The sequence below is a fragment of the Periplaneta americana genome, chromosome 1 (genome assembly GCF_040183065.1).
Source record: "Periplaneta americana isolate PAMFEO1 chromosome 1, P.americana_PAMFEO1_priV1, whole genome shotgun sequence".
Lineage (NCBI taxonomy): Eukaryota > Metazoa > Arthropoda > Insecta > Blattodea > Blattidae > Periplaneta > Periplaneta americana.
In genome coordinates this window covers 98822913-98844270 of record NC_091117.1, presented here as the reverse complement: position 1 = coordinate 98844270, position 21358 = coordinate 98822913, and the positions used below count along the sequence as shown (strand labels likewise).

The 21358-nt window shown below is 34.3% G+C and overlaps 2 protein-coding genes across 3 annotated transcripts in view; one reads left to right on the top strand and one right to left on the bottom strand.

Annotated features, from left to right (window-relative positions):
• Window positions 1-21358, bottom strand: part of LOC138698629 (lipid storage droplets surface-binding protein 2-like) — a 466618-nt gene that overhangs the window by 177336 nt on the left and 267924 nt on the right. The window lies entirely within an intron of this gene.
• Window positions 1-21358, top strand: part of LOC138698622 (uncharacterized) — a 285035-nt gene that overhangs the window by 117539 nt on the left and 146138 nt on the right. For both annotated transcript variants that reach the window (XM_069824710.1, XM_069824700.1), the window contains exon 2: window positions 12034-12149. In XM_069824710.1, coding sequence (XP_069680811.1) covers window positions 12034-12149 — 116 coding nt within the window. The remainder of the gene's footprint in view (window positions 1-12033; window positions 12150-21358) is intronic.

Below are 21358 nucleotides of genomic sequence, written 5' to 3'. Positions count from 1 at the left end.
GCCGTCAGGCCTTCTCTGCCCCTCTAATAATAATAATAATAATAATAATAATAATAATAATAATAATATAATAATAATAATAATATAATAATAATAATAATACATACATACATACATACATACATACATACATACATACATACATACATACATACATACATACATACATACATACATACATACATACATACAATAAAACACAATGAAATACAAAATACAACAAATTGTATAATGTAACATCTATTAAAAAACACATTAAATAATAATATCCTTGCTGTAAAAACTCATTTTAAAAAAGGATTATCAATAAGTCATTTGTATATTGCCTTCTTAAAATAACAATAAAAAAGAACTAATATTGGAAGACTCCTGGGATAATTTGTTAAATAACACAAGGACATTCGAGTTGTACCTGCTTTTAGATTTCGACAATCTGACAGTGGGTTCCACAAAATAATAGTTTTGCCATGTAGGGTAACTATGAACAGTTGATACAGAAGTATAATAAGACTATTTTTAATATTCAATAGACATCTAAGAATGTAAACGTTAAAATTCCTTCCGTTTTAAATAGAGGTTTGCAATATGTCATTTCCATTGCCACAAATTATAATACCGTAAGTTAAAATGCTATTATTAAGCAATACAAAATAAGCATGTTTATTAAATAATGTTTACCTACTAATGGTTTAGGTGTTTTAACAAATATATTACTCTAGTTAACTTACAACAAATCATATCAATATGTGCTTCCCAAATCAGTTTTTAGTCAAAAATAACTTCTAATAATTTTACATTAGACTGAATCATATCATACAAAGTATTTTTCAATGTAAACCAAATTCGTTGCGTTTTATTTATTTATTTATTTATTTATTTTTGTCATTTAGACAGAAATCCTTAGCCTGGAACCATTGACTGGCATCAGTAAAGAAATCCGACATGACACTTTTCAAGATATTGAAAAGTAAAGGTAATGGTTAGAGAACAATCATAAGGAGATGTTAGACTTAAAGTGTTTTGTTGATCTCGTCAGCCAGTTGTAAACATACATCTTGAGCAACAAAAGTCACGATGCGCAAAATGAATATTCGTGTGAATTGCGTCATTGCTCGCACCATGTTTTGCATAAGAGAGAGAGAGAGATATGCACACATAGCTGTTAACTTACACGTATTTGTCCTTCTTGATGTATTTGGATTCGTATAATGTAGGAGACAAGTTAGTGGTAATTGCTTAAATGACAAGAGAATTCTTCTAATTCTTTGTGCCATGTGAAACAATAATGATGATGATGATGATGATGATGATGATGATGAGTTAGGTTGGTGTTTGTATTGGAAAAGGTGGCAATGATGTTGAGGATGGTGGTAGAGATGATGCTGATGATGTTGGTGAAGCTGATAGAAGTAAATATGGTAATTAAAATGGTGGTAGTGATGATGGCTTTGTACGAAGAGTCCTGTAGTCCTCTTGAGTCAGAATATGCTTCTCCACTTTATTTTGTCTGCAGACTGATTATTTTCCAATCGCATTTTCACCTTTTCCAATCTATTCTTAATTCATTTCATTTTAAGTTTATTTATACACGCTTTAACTTGTGTAGTCATATCGCTTGAACTTATTCTTAATTTATACGACTTCACATGCTTTCATTGCTGTAGCATCGGATCAAAGATGCTGATGATTCTCTTTAAAATCTATTATTGCTTTAATAGGCCTACTGCAGATAATAAAATTAAAGAGGTGACTATGTTTTTCATACATATAGGGTAAAGGTTGGTAAACTGTGATACTAATAATATTATGATACTACTTTTAGAGAATTTTTTACAATTTTACTGAGCGGAAGAAGGACCGGTTTTGTGCAGAAACTTGTCTACGAACATTCCCTTAATATGTTGATACAAAAAACCGATCTTCCTCTCGCTCAGTAAAATTGTAAAAAATTCTAAAAAAAAAAAACTATCATAATATTATTAGTATCACAATATTAGATAGAAGAAATACTTATTTGCTCTTATATAAGAAACTCAGTCATGATGATTCACCAGTGCCCGATTTCGTCACGGGGGTTAAATATACAGGGTGTTTAAAAAATACGGGGCATAATTTCAGGTATGTATTTCTCACATGTAGACAATCAAAATAGTTCATTACAACATGTATCCAGAAATACTTCATTTCCGAGTTATGGCCTTCACAACATTGAAATTCACCGGAACGTTTTTCTTTCCGCAGGTCGTTGTCATTACAGAAGATGTTCAAAATGTCCACCTCCTGCTTGAATACAGACCTCACATCGATGTCTCATTGACCTGCGAACACGATCCCAAACTCCAGGAGTATTGCGTATGTCCTCAGAACATGCCACAATTCGATTCCGAAGGGATTCCAAATCAGGCACCGGAGACGAATAAACCAATGATTTTAAATGGCCCCACAAGTAGAAATCGAGAGGGTTCAGATCAGGTGAGCGTGGAGGCCAAGCAACTGGGCCACCTCTACCTATCCATCGATCAGGAAACCTTCGATCCAAGTACCGGCGAGCCGTACGACTGAAGTGTGCAGGAGCGCCATCATGCAAGAAGTGAATGTGTTGACGATTGATCAGTGGAGTGTCTTCTAAAACATGAGGTATGGTGTTTTCCAGGAAGTTTGTGTACGCCTGTCCCGTAAGTCTGTTTACAAGTACATGGGGTCCAACTAATCGATCACCAATCATACCGGCCCACATGTTGAGGGAGAACCGCACCTGGTGATGAGATGGAACAGTTGCACGTGGGTTTTCATACGCCCATACATGCTGATTGTGGAAATTTGTCATACCATCTCGTGTGAACTGTGCTTAATCTGTAAATAATACTAAGGCAGGAAAGTTCGGATTTACACCACACTGCTGCAAGAACCACTGACAGAACCTAAATCGTGCAGGGTAATCTGCTGGTGACAGGGCCTGTACACGTTGCAAATGATAAGGATACAATTGATACTCTTTCAACAGTATCCAGACAGTCGTATGAGGAACATTGACTTGCAACGCTACCCTTCGTGTGCTGATAGAAGGAGTCATGTTCACAGCCTCCAGAATCTCCTCCTGTACTTCTGGAGTTGTAGATCTTGGTCGTCCCCTTCCCAAACCAGGAGAGTTACCTCTCCTGGTACAAACGTCGAGCCAGCGGAGCATTGCCGTCCGCCTTACCGTACATGAAGTGTATCTCTGCCAGCTCTTGATTTGAATACATGTCGCTCAGTCTAACGCCTACACAACACTGAATGTAACCTTCGCCTCGGAATGAGCTGTCAGAGTGCCCTCTTAATGTCTCCTTTGACGGCAACGACCTGCGGAAAGAAAAACGTTCCGGTGAATTTCAATGTTGTGAAGGCCATAACTCGGAAATAAAGCATTTCCGGACACATGTTGTAATTAACTATTTTGATTGTCTACATGTGGGAAATACATACCTGAAATTATGCCCCGTATTTTTTAAACATCCTGTATATTAACTCTCACACGCTAAAATTTGAACTCTTTCTTGCGACTAATACGTTTCACCAAGCCTTTTCGGCAGAGAGTTAGCTAACAGCACTTTTAGACCCGTAACACATCACAGCGGCTTGTTACGAAACCACACAATAAGCCTCGGAATGGGACTGATTCTCTGGGACGATCTTGCACAGGATAGAGACCGATGGCTGGTTTATGTGACGGCGGCAATGAACCTCCGGGTTCCTTAAAAGCCATAAGTAACACACTATAGCGAGAAATAGGCTTATGTAATGCGTTTATCGAGCTATGGAAAATGCTTTCCTTTAGCACGGAGTGACGCTTGAAATAAGGCATAGCTGACATTGGTCGGCTAATGATTTTTGAAAACATACATAACTTCCCCACCACCTCTATTTCCTGCTCTCACAGGTAACCTAACCTAATTGTAGCCTATACAATTTATATTACGTGAAATCGAACAATTAATAGAAAGTCAGATGCTCATATTTATGTAACTTTATTTCTATCAGCGCATATCAAACCCAAAGACCTATTATATACGAGGTCTTTGATGAAACTGCCTTCCGTATGGCGTAATAAAATTCGTCTTTTAATTATATCTAAACAGAGATGACTTCACTTGTAGCAATATATTTCTCGCTGTAATGTAAAGACATAAGCATTGCTAGCTGTTTCCACACATATTACATAGTTCATAGTTGTCGGTGTAGTGTTACGGGCCTAATCCTCGAGGAAAGGGGAAAAGTACTAATCTAGAAGGCCGTGAGGATTTGTTTTTATAAACGCACCTTGTTGCGCGTTTACTAGTATTTTGTTTTATTGCACTACTCCATCCATAACAGTGACTAACAAAATGCAACAGGTTAGGAAGAGAAACAGAAGCTCAAATTTTTCGGCAATAGAAAAATCTTTGCGAATTGAATTAGCAACTAAATATAAAGACATCGTAGAGTGCAAGAAGACAGATGGATTAAAAAAAAAGGAAAGGGGTGAGGCGTAGGAAAGGAATGCAGAAGAATTCAACAGCGATGCAAATCTTACTGTCAGAACCCGCAAATAACTAAACGCTAGGAAAATGGTACATTTGACAGAAGTCATGAATTAACACGTGGACGTTATTCAACGTAAGGAAACTTTACGTATCTTTGTCTCATTGATGCTATAGCTGCAGACACCTTAGAGACAATTCTACTAACAGTAGCTTTTGAAACTTCAACATGTCTCCAATCATTATATGAAAAGACCCTGTAGCATAATGAAAAGCTAACTTTCGGATATAGCTCCCTGTGAATCTGATTCGAATAACTTCAAGGGAAAATTGTTCCGGGGCCGGGTATCGAACCCGGTGCCCTTGATCACAATATCTTAATGTTAATACTGTAGTATCTGCAGCATAGGAATATATATATATCTGTTTCTCCCTGTTGTGTATTCTAACCTCTCGTGAATTTCACCGACAATCTTACTGACCACGGCTTTCGACAATCCATATCTCCTTACAAAATAAAGTCTTGCTCACGTAGATTTTGAAAATTATTTCTCAGAGGAACATCATTTAACAAATTGTGTAAATAGAGCAATTCTGCATCAAAACATTATTTACAGTAGCCATTTTCTTTTTAGTCCCGAATTAAACATTTAACCTAACTAAACAGAGGGTGTAAACTTAACCTCAAGCTTAACCCTGTGTTAAAACTAACTTCGGTTGAGGAAAATAATTTTAGTCAAATCTGGAGTTAAACCTGCTTAGCACGAGATTAAAGAGTTGGTTGGATTGAACTTACGGAACTTTATGCAGTATTATGAAACCGGCACGCTGCCCCGCGGTGGCGCATGTGGACATTTCCGGAGTACCAGTTCTCGACCAATCCGCTAGAGTCGGGCAGACTGCCTCATATTATCGCCCGTTCTCGGTTGCGTAATCTTCACAGTCTCGCTTAGTGCGCGCGTACCGAATGTAGCCAAATGACTCATTGATAGAGAACACGAGATTCTCTTGGTCCCGAGATTACCGATACTAGATCACTCCCGACAGTCTCGGAGGTCTAGACGGGACTGTAGTACTGATAAGCAAGCGATATCGCTCGGGCCGCGCTCCTATAAGAAGCATTGGCTTATATATTTCCCGGTTCTTTAAATATATATCATGTCGTAGCTCCTATAATACTTGATCAATCGCGCTGTAATTTTTTGGATTGATAACTCAATGTCTAAGGAAAACATAGGAAAAAAATCGAACTGAAAATATTTTTTGGAAAGTGAGAAAAAAATATTAACTTCGATGGAGATTGATGTGTTCAGAATAGACATTTGCAACTTCACCTTTGTAGGCTGAAAACTTTTTTGTTTTTCACGTTAGATGGGGAGTCAAAGCGAGAGAAATGTTGAGAAAGGATGAAAATTACTTTTAAAAGTGATGGCCACTCAAAATTTTTACTGGTTCTCGAATAACGGCGAGTTAACCTGTTAGCGCAGGACTCATGACTCAAACGTTTGTTCCGTAAAATTTGTACGGAACCCTTCAACGCATGAAAACTCGTTATTGTACGGATAGTATTAATTGGTATTTTAATAAAGATAGTTGAAAATGAGGCTATATAGTCCAAGATGGTTTACACTTTATAGTAATTAGGCTATCTTTTATAGCAAACTAAATAAAAAAATTGTTTGTAACACAATGATATGAAACATGAAAATATTAAAAGCTGGTTCACAATAAACCGAGAACGGAAACGGCAACGAGAACTAGAACGGAAATATTTTTAAAATAAATGTATTTAAAGGTAAGCATTTACAATTAACTATTCTGAATGCTCACATTTAAATATTGTACATTTATTTTAACATTATTTCCGTTCTCGTTTCCGTTCCCGGTTTATTGTGAACCAGCCTATACTATAGAAAACTACACTTTCTATTGGTGTGCACGTTATAAATTATTGTTACAGAACAATCATTATTGTATTCTAGCCATGTTACAATATAAAATTATATAGGCCTATATGATTTACAATAATTATCCTATGTTATAGGAACGAGAATAACAAATTAAGAATTAATCAGATTTCTAATACTTGTACCTAATGATAACTTACAAGACAGTAATGAATAATAACCATCATAATAATCCTGATAATCATAATCTTAATCATCCTAATGATTACGATAATGATGATGATAACAGTAATACTAATAATAATAATGATATAATAATAATAATAATAATAATAATAATCGCTGTAAAGTAACGGTTGGCACACCTGACTGTGAAACGATCGGCTTCCGGTTCGAATCTTGGTTGGGACAAGTTAAGACTGGTTCACAATAAACCGAGAACGGAAACGACAACGATAACGGAAATATTGTTAAAATAAATACATTTAAATGTGAGCATTCACAATTAACTTTCACGTTCCCGTTTCCGGGCTCCGGCAATCTTCTCGTTAATTGTGAATGTTCACATTTAAATACATTTATTTTAACACTAGTTGTACCCGTGCGCTCCGCTGCACTTATTAGAAATAAATATAAAGTAATTACATAATTAAAATAGAACATTGGGTCCAGGGAACATTCGTGTTTGATAGAAGAATAAATCGTTTAATATGTTACTTAATTTAAATTGTATTTAAATAATTAAAATGCTATCATTTTGGTCCAGAGACCATTCATTTGGTGCAAATAAAACTCGTTTAACATTTTTCTAAATTAGTCTTGAATGCATACTTTAATAAATCACTCCAAAATTAATAGAGTTGATTGTGTAAAAATGTAAGAATTCACGATCTCCTATGCACTACTGCCATAGAACGAATAAATTTGTTTTTCTTCCTACTAAAAAATTTAATAGTTTGCACATAGCAGTTACGGAACAACGACGCTATAATCTGAGGCGGCGGTGAAAATGTATTGTATTGTTATTTTAAAACTCTTTTATATCCTTAAATATCAGACCTATCAAAATTTTGCCTGGAATAAAACTTATCGACAATCATTTTTGAAGAACCTTCTGTTATGTAACATTTTTCACAAAAATCAATAATAAGCGAGATATTTCGGTTTATTTAATTCAGGCCCCCTTACAACCGCCCTTTTAAATAAAGTATTTTGAATGCTACGTAGCCTAAAATCTAAGTTACAACGAACTTAATTTATATTCCAATTTTCACTGAAATCCGTTCAGCCATTATCGCCTGAAAAGGTAACAAACATCCAGACAGACAGACAGACAGACAGACTTAAATATCAGTCCTATCAAAATTTTGCCTGGAATAAAACTTATCGGAAATCGTTTTTAAATAAATTTTTGTTATGTAACTTTTTCACAAAAATCAATAATAAGCGAGATATTTCGTTTTATTTAATTCAGGCCCCCTTATAACCCCCCCCCTTTTAAATAAAGTATTTTGAATATAGCCTAAAATCTAAGTTGCAACGAACTTAATTTATGTTCCAATTTTCATCGGAATCCGTTCAGCCATTATCGCGTGAAAAGGTAACAAACATCCAGACAGACAGACAGACATACAAACAAAAATTTCAAAAAAGCGATTTTCGGTTTCAGGATGATTAATTAATTATATATGTTAACACCAATTATTTTTGGAAAAGCGAAAATTACCAGAAAAATTTCGCTTACAGATTTATTATTAGTATAGATTATTTCTCGTTGTCGTTTCCGTTCCCGGTTTATTGTGAACCAGCCTTTACCTGGCTGAGGTTTCTCGCCTCAACCCATTGAGAGCAAATGCTGGGTAACTTTCGGCGCTGGACCCTGGACTCATTTCGCTGGCATTATCATCTCATTCAGACCTAGATAGCTATAGCAGTTGATAAAGCGTCGTAAAGTAACTAATTTAATAATAATAATAATAATAATAACCCTCTTTTATTCTCTGTTGTTATGATAAAGCAAATATAAATGACACTCAGGAGGAAACGCAGAATAAATATGAGGGGAAATGCCTGTTATTATTCGGTTGAGAAGCTTTTGTCACCCAGCCTGCTCTCAAAAAACTTGAAAGTTAGAATTTATAAAACAGTTACATTACCGGTTGTTCTGTATGGTTGTGAAATTTGGACTCTCACTTTGAGGAACAGAGGTTAAGGGTGTTCGAGAATAAGATTCTTAGGAAGATATTTGGGGCTAAGAGGGATGGAGAATGGAGGAAGTTGCACAACGCAGAACTGCACGCTTGTACTATCACCTGACATAATTAGGAATATTAAATTCAGAGGTTTGAAATGGGCAGAACATCTAGCATGTATGGGCGAATCCAGAAATGGATATAGAGTGTTAGTTGGATGGCCGGAGGGAAAGGACGTTTGGAGAGGCAGAGACGTAGATGGGAAGATAATATAAAAATGGATATGATGGTAGAGACTGAATTAATCTTGCTCAGGATAGAGACCGATGGCGGGCTTATGTGAGAGCGGCAATGAACCTCCGGGTTCCTTAAAATGCATTTGTATGTAATTATGATCAATTTGTGAAAGGATCTACTCTGTTTCGTAATTCTGTCCTTCCTCTTGCAAAAGTGTTTCCATTTCACATGCAGCATTTTATCAGTTGGGAAACAAAAATATCTTTTGTCAGAGTCTTTGGTCCTTTATAATAATATAAATAAGTATTAATTATTTTATTTCGTCCTTACACAGCACAATAATTACCCATGCTGATGAAGATGCCGTTGCATAACAACGAAACATCCAGATGTGAACGCGCAATATAATAATACAGTCGTGTGTTATCCATTACTATAGCGTATACAAAACACTATCGAATGATTAAATATGCAATGTCAACGAAATGCTGATAGCGAGAAAGTATATCATAGCTCCAACCATAACTCGTTATTGTTTTAGACTAGCTTAGGATTAGGTAACGACTGAAAGTGCTGCATTATTTTGCTTCTCCAGAAAGGCAATAAGTAGTTCATTAAAATAGTGTGCCTTCTGTAAGAATGTCGACAATCATAATGTGCTGTATTATTGCATACCACACTGCTGTGCCTTCTTAAATTACTTCATGAACATTAATATTTTTCAGAAAGAGTCACGAATTTCAGTGATGAGCGGCAATTAAGCCGGCAGTCAGTGTACGCATTTCGTAACGATAAGTCGGCCGTGCGATAACAGGCCGGGACCCGGTATTCCTCGTTCCCGAGAGTGCCAATCTCGAGAATACGATTCTCGGAACTGGCGTTATCGGCCAGCCAGTCTCGCCTACGAGACGAGCGGGAGTAAGAGGCTGTTTGCCCGACTCTACAATCCGCCCACCCGTCGCAGAGTCAATGTTCTGAGAGGGGAATGATTGCTACGCGGAAGGTGCGGGCAGCTATACAAACAGAACCGTGCTGCCTTGAGATGCCACTCGGTGCATAGTAGGCCTGCAGTATATACAAATTGTTCCACACAGTAACAATCTTCGGTTTACAAAAATATGTTTCATTGTATTCCTCGTTGTAGGTCAAGTGATATCTGTAAGTGTAGTGGACCCGGGTTCCATTAATGGCAGAGAAACGAAGAATAATCTCCCCTTCATAAAGACTGAGTGCGTGGTATTCTTTCCCTCGTGTTACAAGCGGTGATATTCATCCTTATTATTAGAGCACGGGCTTATAATGTTCCATCCTCACCATTGACTGTAGCGAGGATCGAAATTCATGGTGAAAGTATTGCAAATCATAGTTTCTCCGCGTACTCAACTTCATAGATTTTATCTTCTATTATAAAACGAGTGTTGATAGTTTTTCGGTAATTTAATTGAACTTAACGAATGTTTCTTGTCATGATAATTATTTCGAGATCGGAGGTCGAACAGTAATTGTCTAATGACAACAAACATAACCTAAAAAAAAAACAAACAAACAAACAAAAAACAAATTAAATGACCTGAAGACAACTATTATCACGAATTGTATTCGGCAAGATAATCCCAATGCGAACAGCTGTAATTCTGGACAACTAAATATTCGAGGTTATAATAAGGTCCACATCTGTGGAGTAACGGCTAGCGCGTCTGGCCGCGAAACCAGGTGGCCCGGGTTCGATTCCCTGTCGGAGCAAGTTAGTTGGTTGAGGTTTTTCCGGGGTTTTCCCTCAACTCAATATAAGTAAATGCTAGGTAACTTTCGGTACTGGACCCCGGACTCATTTCACCGGCATTACCACCATCTCATATGCGTTGTGGAAAGAACAATCTCTTAATTTCTGAAATACCGGCATATTATGTCTCTCAGAATATTAGTTTTTATGTTAGAAAATTACTTCTTGTGAGTTTATATTGTATCTGTATTCTGTATATAAAATAATAATGTAATTAATATGTTCTGAATTTGTGAGATACAATTTCTCAAGTCATAGTAAAAAGAACTGGGTAATATATAAGCGGGCGTACAGCGATCAAGAGGTAAAAAAATCCAATATAAATTAAATTATATACGTAGGCTATATATTGATTCTTTTGTACGACCGATACAGAGATAAATTTTGGCTCACGATGATACCTCAACGGGTTCAGACTGGGAACATCATCGTCATCGTCAGCTGTCTCTGAAACTTATGTGAACTCATACATGTACATGAAATGACGTGAAATGTATGTCAGCACAGCATAGATAAATTTACAGATCTTATAATTACTTTATCTCTGCTTCTGTGCAACGTCACATTTGCGGTGGGGAGAAAAGGAGACGGCAGGAAGGTTGTAATGATTTTTAACACGCTGACTCCCACGACTAAGATAAGCCATTTGAAATTTAAGTCACTGACCGGCAGAGATAAAATATAAGGTCTGTAGAACATTGAGTTAACGTTAAGTGGGCGTATAGGGACTGAGGGGTTCGTTTTTGTTTTGCTGAACTTCAAGGCAGTGCTAGAGGTGTGCTGCGGACAATAAAGATTGGGCGAGAACTGTAGGAGAGACCAGGGTCCTTTATGGACTGTAGCGCCAGGAGAATGGAGAATGAAAATCAAGGCAATGCTAACTCATTTAAAGTTTGTGTGGCTGTAGCCTGCATATATTTTCATTTGGTTTTATTTTATTTATAGTTTGATTTTTCTATTATTTTATTTGTATTTCTGATTATATGGAAGAGAAGGTTTGACGGCCTTAACTACGTCAAAATAAATAAACACACACACATACATACATACATACATACATACATACATACATACATACATACATACATACATACAAATTAAAAAACATTTGAACGTATGGCACGTGATGAAATTCGTTTTGGTTGTCTATAGTTGACTTTCTGAGATTTCCGAGAAGTCTAACAACCAGTTTAATTAAAAAAAGAAGAAGAAGCAAAAAGGACAACCCGGGCAACGCCGGGTGCTTTCAGCTAGTAACTTATATAATGATACGGACCGAACCAAGAACTCGTTTCTCTGAGATGGGTGGTACTGATCTATGGACATTATTTTAAAATTTGTTTGAAATATATCGTCAAACGTCAATCTTTATAGCGTCCCAGTGAAAAGTAAAATCGTTTTCTTTTTCCTCGTAGGAACCGTCGAAGCACCGTGTAAGTCCACGGTGCGCAGAGTGGCTGCGCAGTTACACCGGTCATTGTCCGAGAAAGGACTTGCGCTGCTGGTGAATCACGGCATCCCGGACGAGAAGGTACGTACAAACCAACGTACTGATTTTGAGATTTCAGTTCTTAATAGAGTTTCCACCCACTTTCACTCTATTAGATTTAGATCAATGAATCATATCACGGCTTCTCACTAAAGGAACTAGGGTTCAGTTCAAGCAGATAAGATATTTTGCATGAGGGGAAGGTTTCGTAGAGCAGTCATGTCAAACTTGGCCACTGGTGGCAGCTGCCAGTGACTCTAGAGTAGAGCGACGAAACGTCCTCTTTTGTCCGGACATGTCCTCCTTCTTAGGCCTTTGTCCGGGGTCCGGGAGGATTAGTAAAAAATCAAGAAATGTCCTCCTTTTCGTAACTTCTATGCCTGATATTTTGAAATTATCTGATTTGGCGACTTTTTCAAGTAATTTTCCTGTAGGTGGCAGCAGCATCGACAGAATATACTCTTTTCCAACTATCATAGCTCTCTTTGCATACAAAATAATATTAAACATTTTGTGCGGTCTTTTTTATGTATTTTGATAATAACTATAGTTCCTTTGGCTTCTATATGTAGTTAACTGTAAAATCGTTTCATATTATTAAGTTTTATCATAAGTATACTTAATAAAATAGATATTGACATAATTTTAAGTAATTATAATATAGACCTAAGCCTAAATCTAAATAGGGTAGAAATTTTCTGTCCTCTTTAATAATTATAGTTCCCTTGACTTTCCGTATGTAACTGTAAAAGCATTATTATGAAGTTTTATCATAATTATTTTTGTAATACTAACATACTTTTAAGTATGATAGCCTACAAGCCTAAATCTGTACTGTAAATATTTTGTAAGAAAATAGATATTGACGTAATTTATAGTATAATATAGGCCTAAGTCTAAATCTAAGTATACGAGTATATTTTCTGTCCTCTTTTTTTCGAACAATGTCCTCCTTTTTGAAGCTTTGTGCCCTCTTTTCTCGATGTGAATCTGGTCACCCTACTCTAGAGTCACTAAAAGAGTCACTGTAGTTTGCCACAAGCTTCGACCCAGGGCCTCTCGTGGCCCGAACTGCTAGCACAGCGCTTTGACAGGCGGAAACGTAAGAAGTCCAAGAAAAGACTACGACTAAATCCATAGACATGATCCTCGCTGAACCACATATTTAGCGTAGATTTTATAATATACGTAGAATGGGAGAGACTGTTCTTACGTAGGCTTGCAGCAAAGCATGTACAATTCTTAGTATGCAAACAGCACTTCTTTATAAGAAAGTACAATATAAAACATTACGAGTTGAAACACCAGGAGGACTTCGGAGGATTTTATGGAGAAGAACGAGTTGCTCTAGTAAAATGTTTGAAAGTGGATAGATGTGATGTAAGTAGTTCACTGACGCTGTGAGATATTACAAATTATTTATCTAACAAGTTAAGTGTTATTTACTGTAGTTGCACAGTTTTAAAGCTCATGAAATATGCTGATAGTACAGATAGGTCTATTAACTGTTATAACTAAAACAAAGAGGAAACTAAAAATCTGTTTGATGGAATCATAGTTAATATGTAAAAAAAAGTCGCAGTAGTAATAAGTTGTGTGTAATATTAGTGACCGGGATCTGCATTTCGATGACCCAAGGAAATATAAAATTGATACTAAAGTTTAAAGTAAATAACCACAAATTTAAAAAGAGTGATTATATAAATAATAATGATTTATTCCGTAACGTACACATTTTTATTATAATTATTTAAAGTTTATTATACATTCCCGAATTTTCCGGAATATAAGGCGCACTTTTTTCTTTGAAAATAGGTCTGAAAAGCATGGTGCACCTTATGCGTCGATACTAACTTTGTGAAAGGGTGAAAGCTTCATGGGATTATGGGATTCTCTGAAAACTGAGGTAATAACCTGTCGGTTAGCGCTCTGTTCTTAGAGTGTTTTTTTTTTTTTTTTTTTTTTTTTTTTTTTTTTTTTTTTTTTTTTTTTTTTTTTTTTTTTTTCCCGTAGAACATGGAGGTGTATAGTTTTAATGCTGTGGGAGCAAGTTATGAACTAGCACGCATGATTGTCGCAAGACATCCAACTTATTCAGAAGGACAATTTATTAAGAACTGCATTTTAACAGCAGCAAAGAATGTGTGTCTCAATGAACTTCGAAGTTCGAGACCATAAGATCATCGCTAAATATTGTATCGCTTATGAGGTTCAGACAACGAGCTAGAGTTCGTTGGGTTCAGACCTGTCTTCGGACAGTTGACTAAAGAACAACTGTAGCTATTCGTGCACAAGAAATTTCCCTGGTCTTTCATTCGCACACGGCAATGTGAGTCCTATAGTTCCAAAGTGTCTTATCAACTTTTTATGTTTTTTTTTTTTCCTTTTTTCTTTCTTTTTTTTTTTTTTTCCCCAAAAATCAAGAAAAATATTTTTCCCATTTTTATGTTAAAATAAGAATTTTTTCATGCCTTAAAATAAATTTTTTTGTAGTCAGGAATAGGCTATAAGCTCATTAGGTTATTTTGTTCAGTAAGGTTTTTATTTAAATGTTAAAATTGAAGAAGGCAAGTTTTGGAAAGAACATAGTTGAATAATGCAAGATTTGGAAAAACACAAAAATCTTCAATGTAAATTAAATTCTGTATTACAAGACTTCAAATCAAAAGTTATGCATTGTTAAAAAAGTATTTTAATGTTAATGATTAGTAAAAAACTGAAAACTTACTAAAAAACTCAAAATGCTCTCATAGTTAAAAAGTCAATGTAAATTAAATTTTGTATTAAAAGACTTCAAATCAAAACTTGTACATTGTTAATGAAGTAGTTTAGGTCAATGATTAGTAAAAAAACTGAAAGCTTACAAAAAAAAAACTCAAAATACTCTCATAGTTAGAAAGTCAATGTAAATTAAATTTTATATTAGGAGACTTCAAATCAAAACTTACACATTGTTAATGAAGTAGTTTAAGGTCAATGATTAGTAAAAAATGAAAACTTACTAAAAAAAACTAAAAATACTCTCATAGTTAAAAAGTCAATGCAAATTAAATTTTGTATTAAAAGACTTCAAATCAAAACTTACACATTGTTAATGAAGTAGTTTAAGGTCAATGATTAGTAAAAAATGAAAACTTACTAAAAAAAACTAAAAATACTCTCATAGTTAAAAAGTCAATGCAAATTAAATTTTGTATTAAAAGACTTCAAATCAAAACTTACACATTGTTAATGAAGTAGTTTAAGGTCAATGATTAGTAAAAAAAACTGAAAGCTTACTAAAAAAAAGAGTCAAAATATTCTCATAGTTAGAAAGTCAATGTAAATTAAATGTTGTATGAAAAGACTTCAAATCAAAACTTACACATTGTTAATGAAGTAGTTTAAGGTCAATGATTAGTTAAAAAAAACTGAAAGCTTACTAAAAAAAAAGTCAAAATACTCTCATAGTTAGAAATTCAATGTAAATTAAATGTTGTATGAAAAGACTTCAAATCAAAACTTAAACATTGTTAATGAAGTAGTTTAAGGTCTATGATTAGTAAAAAAACTGAAAGCTTACTTAAAAAAACTCAAAATACTCTCATAGTTAGAAAGTCAATGTAAATTAAATGTTGTATGAAAAGACTTCTAATCAAAACTTATACATTGTTAATGAAGTAGTTTAAAGTCAATGAATAGTAAAAAAACTGAAAGGTTACTAAAAAAAAAAGCCCAAAATACTCTCATAGTTATAAAATTAATGTAAATTAAATGTTGTATGAAAAGACTTCAAATCAAAACTTATACATTGTTAATGAAGTAGTTTAAGGTCAATGATTACTAAAAAAAAACTGAAAGCTTACTATAAAAAACTCAAAATACTCCCATAGTTAGAAAGTCAATGTAAATTAAATGTATGAAAAGACTTCAAATCAAAACTTATACATGTTAATGAAGTAGTTTAAGGTCAATGATTAGTAAAAAAAACTGAAAGCTTACTATAAAAAACTCAGAATACTCTCATAGTTAGAAATTCAATGTAAATTAAATGTTGTATGAAAAGACTTCAAATCAAAACTTATACATTGTTAATGAAGTAGTTTAAAGTCAATGAATAGTAAAAAAACTGAAAGGTTACTAAAAAAAAAGCTCAAAATACTCTCATAGTTATAAAATTAATGTAAATTAAATGTTGTATGAAAAGACTTCAAATCAAAACTTACACATTGTTAATGAAGTAGTTTAAGGTCTATGATTAGTAAAAAAACTGAAACCTTACTAAAAAACCTCAAAATACTCTCATACTTAGAAAGTCAGTGTAAATTAAATGTTGTATGAAAAGACTTCAAATCAAAACTTATACATTGGTAATGAAGTAGTTTAAAGTCAATGAATAGTAAAAAAACTGAAAGGTTACTAAAAAAAAAGCTCAAAATACTCTCATAGTTATAAAATTAATGTAAATTAAATGTTGTATGAAAAGACTTCAAATCAAAACTTACACATTGTTAATGAAGTAGTTTAAGGTCTATGATTAGTAAAAAAACTGAAACCTTACTAAAAAAACTCAAAATACTCTCATACTTAGAAAGTCAGTGTAAATTAAATGTTGTATGAAAAGACTTCAAATCAAAACTTATACATTGTTAATGAAGTAGTTTAAAGTCAATGAATAGTAAAGAACTGAAAGGTTACTAAAAAAAAAAAAAAGCTCAAAATACTCTCATAGTTATAAAATTAATGTAAATTAAATGTTGTATGAAAAGACTTCAAATCAAAACTTATACATTGTTAATGAAGTAGTTTAAGGCCAATGATTAGTAAAAAAAAAAACTGAAAACTTACTATAAAAAACTCAAAATACTCTCATAGTTAGAAAGTCAATGTACATTAAATGTTGTATGAAAAGACTTCAAATCAAAACTTATACATTGTTAATAAAGTAGTTTAAGGTCAATGATTAGTAAGAAAACTGAAAGCTTACTAAAAAAAACTCAAAATACTCTCATAGTTAGAAAGTCAATGTAAATTAAATTTTGTATTAAAAGACTTCAAATCAAAACTTATACTTTGTTAATGAAGTAGTTTAAAGTCAATGAATAGTAAAAAAACTGAAAGGTTACTAAAAAAAAAGCTCAAAATACTCTCATAGTTATAAAATTAATGTAAATTAAATGTTGTATGAAAAGACTTCAAATCAAAACTTATACATTGTTAATGAAATAGTTTAAGGTCAATGATTAGTAAAAAAAACTGAAAGCTTACTAAAAAAACTCAAAATACTCTCATAGTTAGAAAGTCAATGTAAATTAAATTTTGTATTAAAAGACTTAAAAATCAAAAGTTATACATCTATACTAATAATAAATCTGTAGCCGAAATTTTTCTGGTAATTTCGATTTTCCAAAAATAATTGTTCCTAACACATATAATTAACCACCCTGAAACCGAAAATCGCTTTCTTTTTTTTTTAATTTTTGTCTGTCTGTCTGTCTGTATGTTTGTTAACTTTTCACGCGATAATGGCTGAACGGATTTCGATGAAAATTGGAATATAAATTAAGTTCGTTGTAACTTAGATTTTAGGCTATATGGCATTCAAAATACATTATTTAAAAGGGGGGTTATAAGGGGGCCTGAATTAAATAAATCGAAATATCTCGCTTATTATTGATTTTTGTGAAAAATGTTACATAACAAAAGTTTCATTAAAAATAATTTGCGATAAGTTTTATTCCTTGAAAAATTTTGATAGGACTGATATTTAATGAGATAGACCTAAATGAGTTTTAAAATTAAAATAACTGCCATCTAAGGCCGTGTAATGAATTAAAAAACAAATGACTTCGTCTGTAAGGGGCCTTGGACAGCAACAATCGAAAGCTATGAAAGATAGCCTGCAGAGAATGTTTCTGTGTTTGTATGAAGTAATATCGGAAGCTAAATTAACCGATTTGTATAATGAATTATTATTTCACCATTGGAAAGTGTAGTTTCTCTAGATGGACATAATGCTATAATGTTATTACAGTAACGTCTGATATGATATAATATAATATAATATAGTATAATATAATATAATATAATATATAATATAATATATAATATAATATAATATATAATATAATATAATATGTAATATTATATAATATAATTTAAGTTATTTGAAGGGTTCAGAACCATAGTGGGCCATGCGCCATTTACTGAATACGTAGAAAACAAGGGTTAAAATTAAGTTATTACCATAATTCAATGGAAACCTATAACAAGTAAAATAAAGCATACACATTAAATCTAAATGATGTCAATCTTCATTAAACTATGGTTGCATGTAATAAAAATTAAGAAACAGAATTGTCATTGCACCAAATGAGTGTCTCTGGACAAAAATGATAGCATTTCAATTATTTGGATGGAATTTAAATTAAGTAACATATTAAACGATTTATCCTTCTATCAAACACGAATGTTCCCTGGATCAAATGTCCTATTTTAATTATGTAATTACTTTATATTTATTTCTAACGGGTGCAGCGGAGCGCACGGGTACGGCTAGTTGTTAATGAAGTAGTTTAAGATCAAGGATTAGTAAAAAAAAAAAAACTGACAGCTTACTAAAAAATTCAAAATACTCTCATAATGAAAAAGTTTTCAAATGTTCTAAATCACAAAATAGGAGTGGTAAGCACAATAAGCCTCAGGCTGCATTGTAAGCCATCAGTTCCTCCTCTGTATAAAAAAAAAGCACAATGAACTGATTCAGGGTCTGGTTCACCACAACAGTCAACATCTGATTCAACATTCTGGGCTTCATCAGCACGATTTGCATTCATGTAGAAAGATAATCCAGCCTGATTTTTCATCCATCGCCGAAATGTTTTGTTATAAGTTTGTTAACATCATATTTAATTTTGCTGCTTTATGATGTTCCCTTTGCAAATAACTTGAGACTCAATATAAAAAATGGTGTGCCCCTTTTTGACAACACTTCTATGTAGTATGGAGTAGGCAAGTCATGGAACACACTTTTGGAGGACAAGACACATTTTTGAACATCAACCATATTTCTTCTATTAAATTGAATGGAAGAAGAATTTCTTTGGAACATCATTTTGTAACAGTACATTGTGTATTTATCATAGAGTGCAGTAGTGCACTTATCTGAATTTTCGATTTTTCGGGATAAGACACGTTTTGGAGCTCTAGGACTTATGTGATCGGTTACAGAACGCTGAATGACGCCGCCTATCAGATACGATTGAATTGTCGTCTGCTTTACGTCATCAACCCCGAGTTTGGTACCGTGCTCTGGCAGATTTATGGTGAAATTGAGTTTGACATGATTGTCGTAGAGCATATTTCATTCTTTCAGTCTTATCAGTGTTCTTTCTGATGTAAACAAATGCATTTAGTAACCGCACTGAAAGTTTTCATGTCATCAGTGACGTCTTCTGGTTTGAATTCCTGTCTGTACCATACACAGATTTCAGTTAAGGCCAAACTTAATGCTAGATCTCTACATCTATGGTGGGCGTAGTATTTCTCAATAGTGTCATAGAGAACCAATTAAATTTGTTTTATTGACTATCTCAAACGCATAATTCATATCCATAGTAACTCAAAAATGGACTCTAGAAGTTAATTAAAGAGATCTAAATCACAAGGGTATAGGTGAATTTTTCAAAATATTTTAGTTGAACATAGGAGAGTGAAGTTAAACTTTATCTTATTTCAGTGTACAAAGGCTATGTGGTTACTCAAATAGGTGCTATATTATAAGGTGTAAAGAAAAATAAAATTACTTCACCAGTGAGTTCTTTAGTTTGGAACACAAGGGATATGTTGCAGTTATATCCATTGTGCTCCATTCTTTCTATTAGGATGTTACATGATTGCAGATTGCATTGTCAAATTCTAGCTCTGAGTTATCTTTAACACCAATATTCAAAATGTAAATCACAGATTCATAATTTCTGTAACTGATTCAGGGAATGTGACCAGAATTTTAAAATAACAGAAAATACTAAGAATAGTGAATGAAAGGTGTATGTTCCAGAACACATATTGTGCGCCCAAGTCTGAAGTAAAATGACACTTTGTAGCACTTTGGTACTCTTACTAAAACAAAACGTTTACATGTCCTACTCAAAGTGGTGACCATTAGGATTAATACATAAGTACAAACTTTGGATGAATTTTGCCCTAGATCAGTGGTCGTCAGCACTCGCTGAAATGTGCAAAGGGTAAGCGGAGCCGTCCCGTGTGCTCCGTCGTGCAGCAGGAAGAGGTAGAGAGCATACCCGCTAGCAGCTACGAGTGCACCATGGTGCACTGTGTTCTCCGCGGGTAAGTGATGCTAGCCCCAGGGTGCGCTGCCCTAGATCGTCGTAGTGGTGCCTACTAAATGAATGCACAGACATCAATAATATGTTGCTGTATGTCCTCTGGTGACGTTGGAACATTTCAATAGACAGCGTCCTAGACCACTGCCCAAATGAAAAATCTAGGAGAACGAGCAGGCCAACTAACCGATTTATCAGGTCATTCCACTTACTATCACGACGGGCTCTTAAGGATTTATGTGTTGGACGTCCGTCATGCTCGTACCGCATAACATTTCTGTTCCTCAAAGGTATCGGTATGGCCTACAAAAGATCGGGAAGATTGGTTCTTAATAATCTGCCATTTAGGGTACCATTTACGAAACAAGGCCCAACAACGGTATTGCAGTGCTACAAAGTGTCATTTTATTTTGGACTTGCAGTAAGTGCGTACACTATGTGTGCCATAAATTGTGGGAAAGGTCATCGTATTATCATTCTCTATCATTAGAATGCATTTTCAACAGTCTTCGAGATCTAGTTTTGAATCATGAATAGAACGTCAACTGCAGCACAAACAAGATCCAAGTGTTCCCTGATATGATCTGTGCCACGCGCCAAATAATGAAGTCACGCCAATATATTATCTCCGTACGCCCTGGGACAGAATACGGTCCCTAGTCATCATTCGTCAGTAACCGAGTTCAACTCGTCTTCCAAAATTGAAATATATTCATGGAAATGATACGAGATCCGGCTTAAGATGAGTTGAGATGGGTCGAGGTCAGTGGCCTCCTGACGCTGTATTTCGGGCTGCCAGAGCAGAGTTCAATTCCGTCAACTTCCAGGGAAGTTATTAGGGTTGACGAATTATTATTCCAGACTAATTCAGCAGCGGACTCAGCACTCCAGCGGCTGTAGTCTCTGCATTTCGAACTGGCGGCTCAA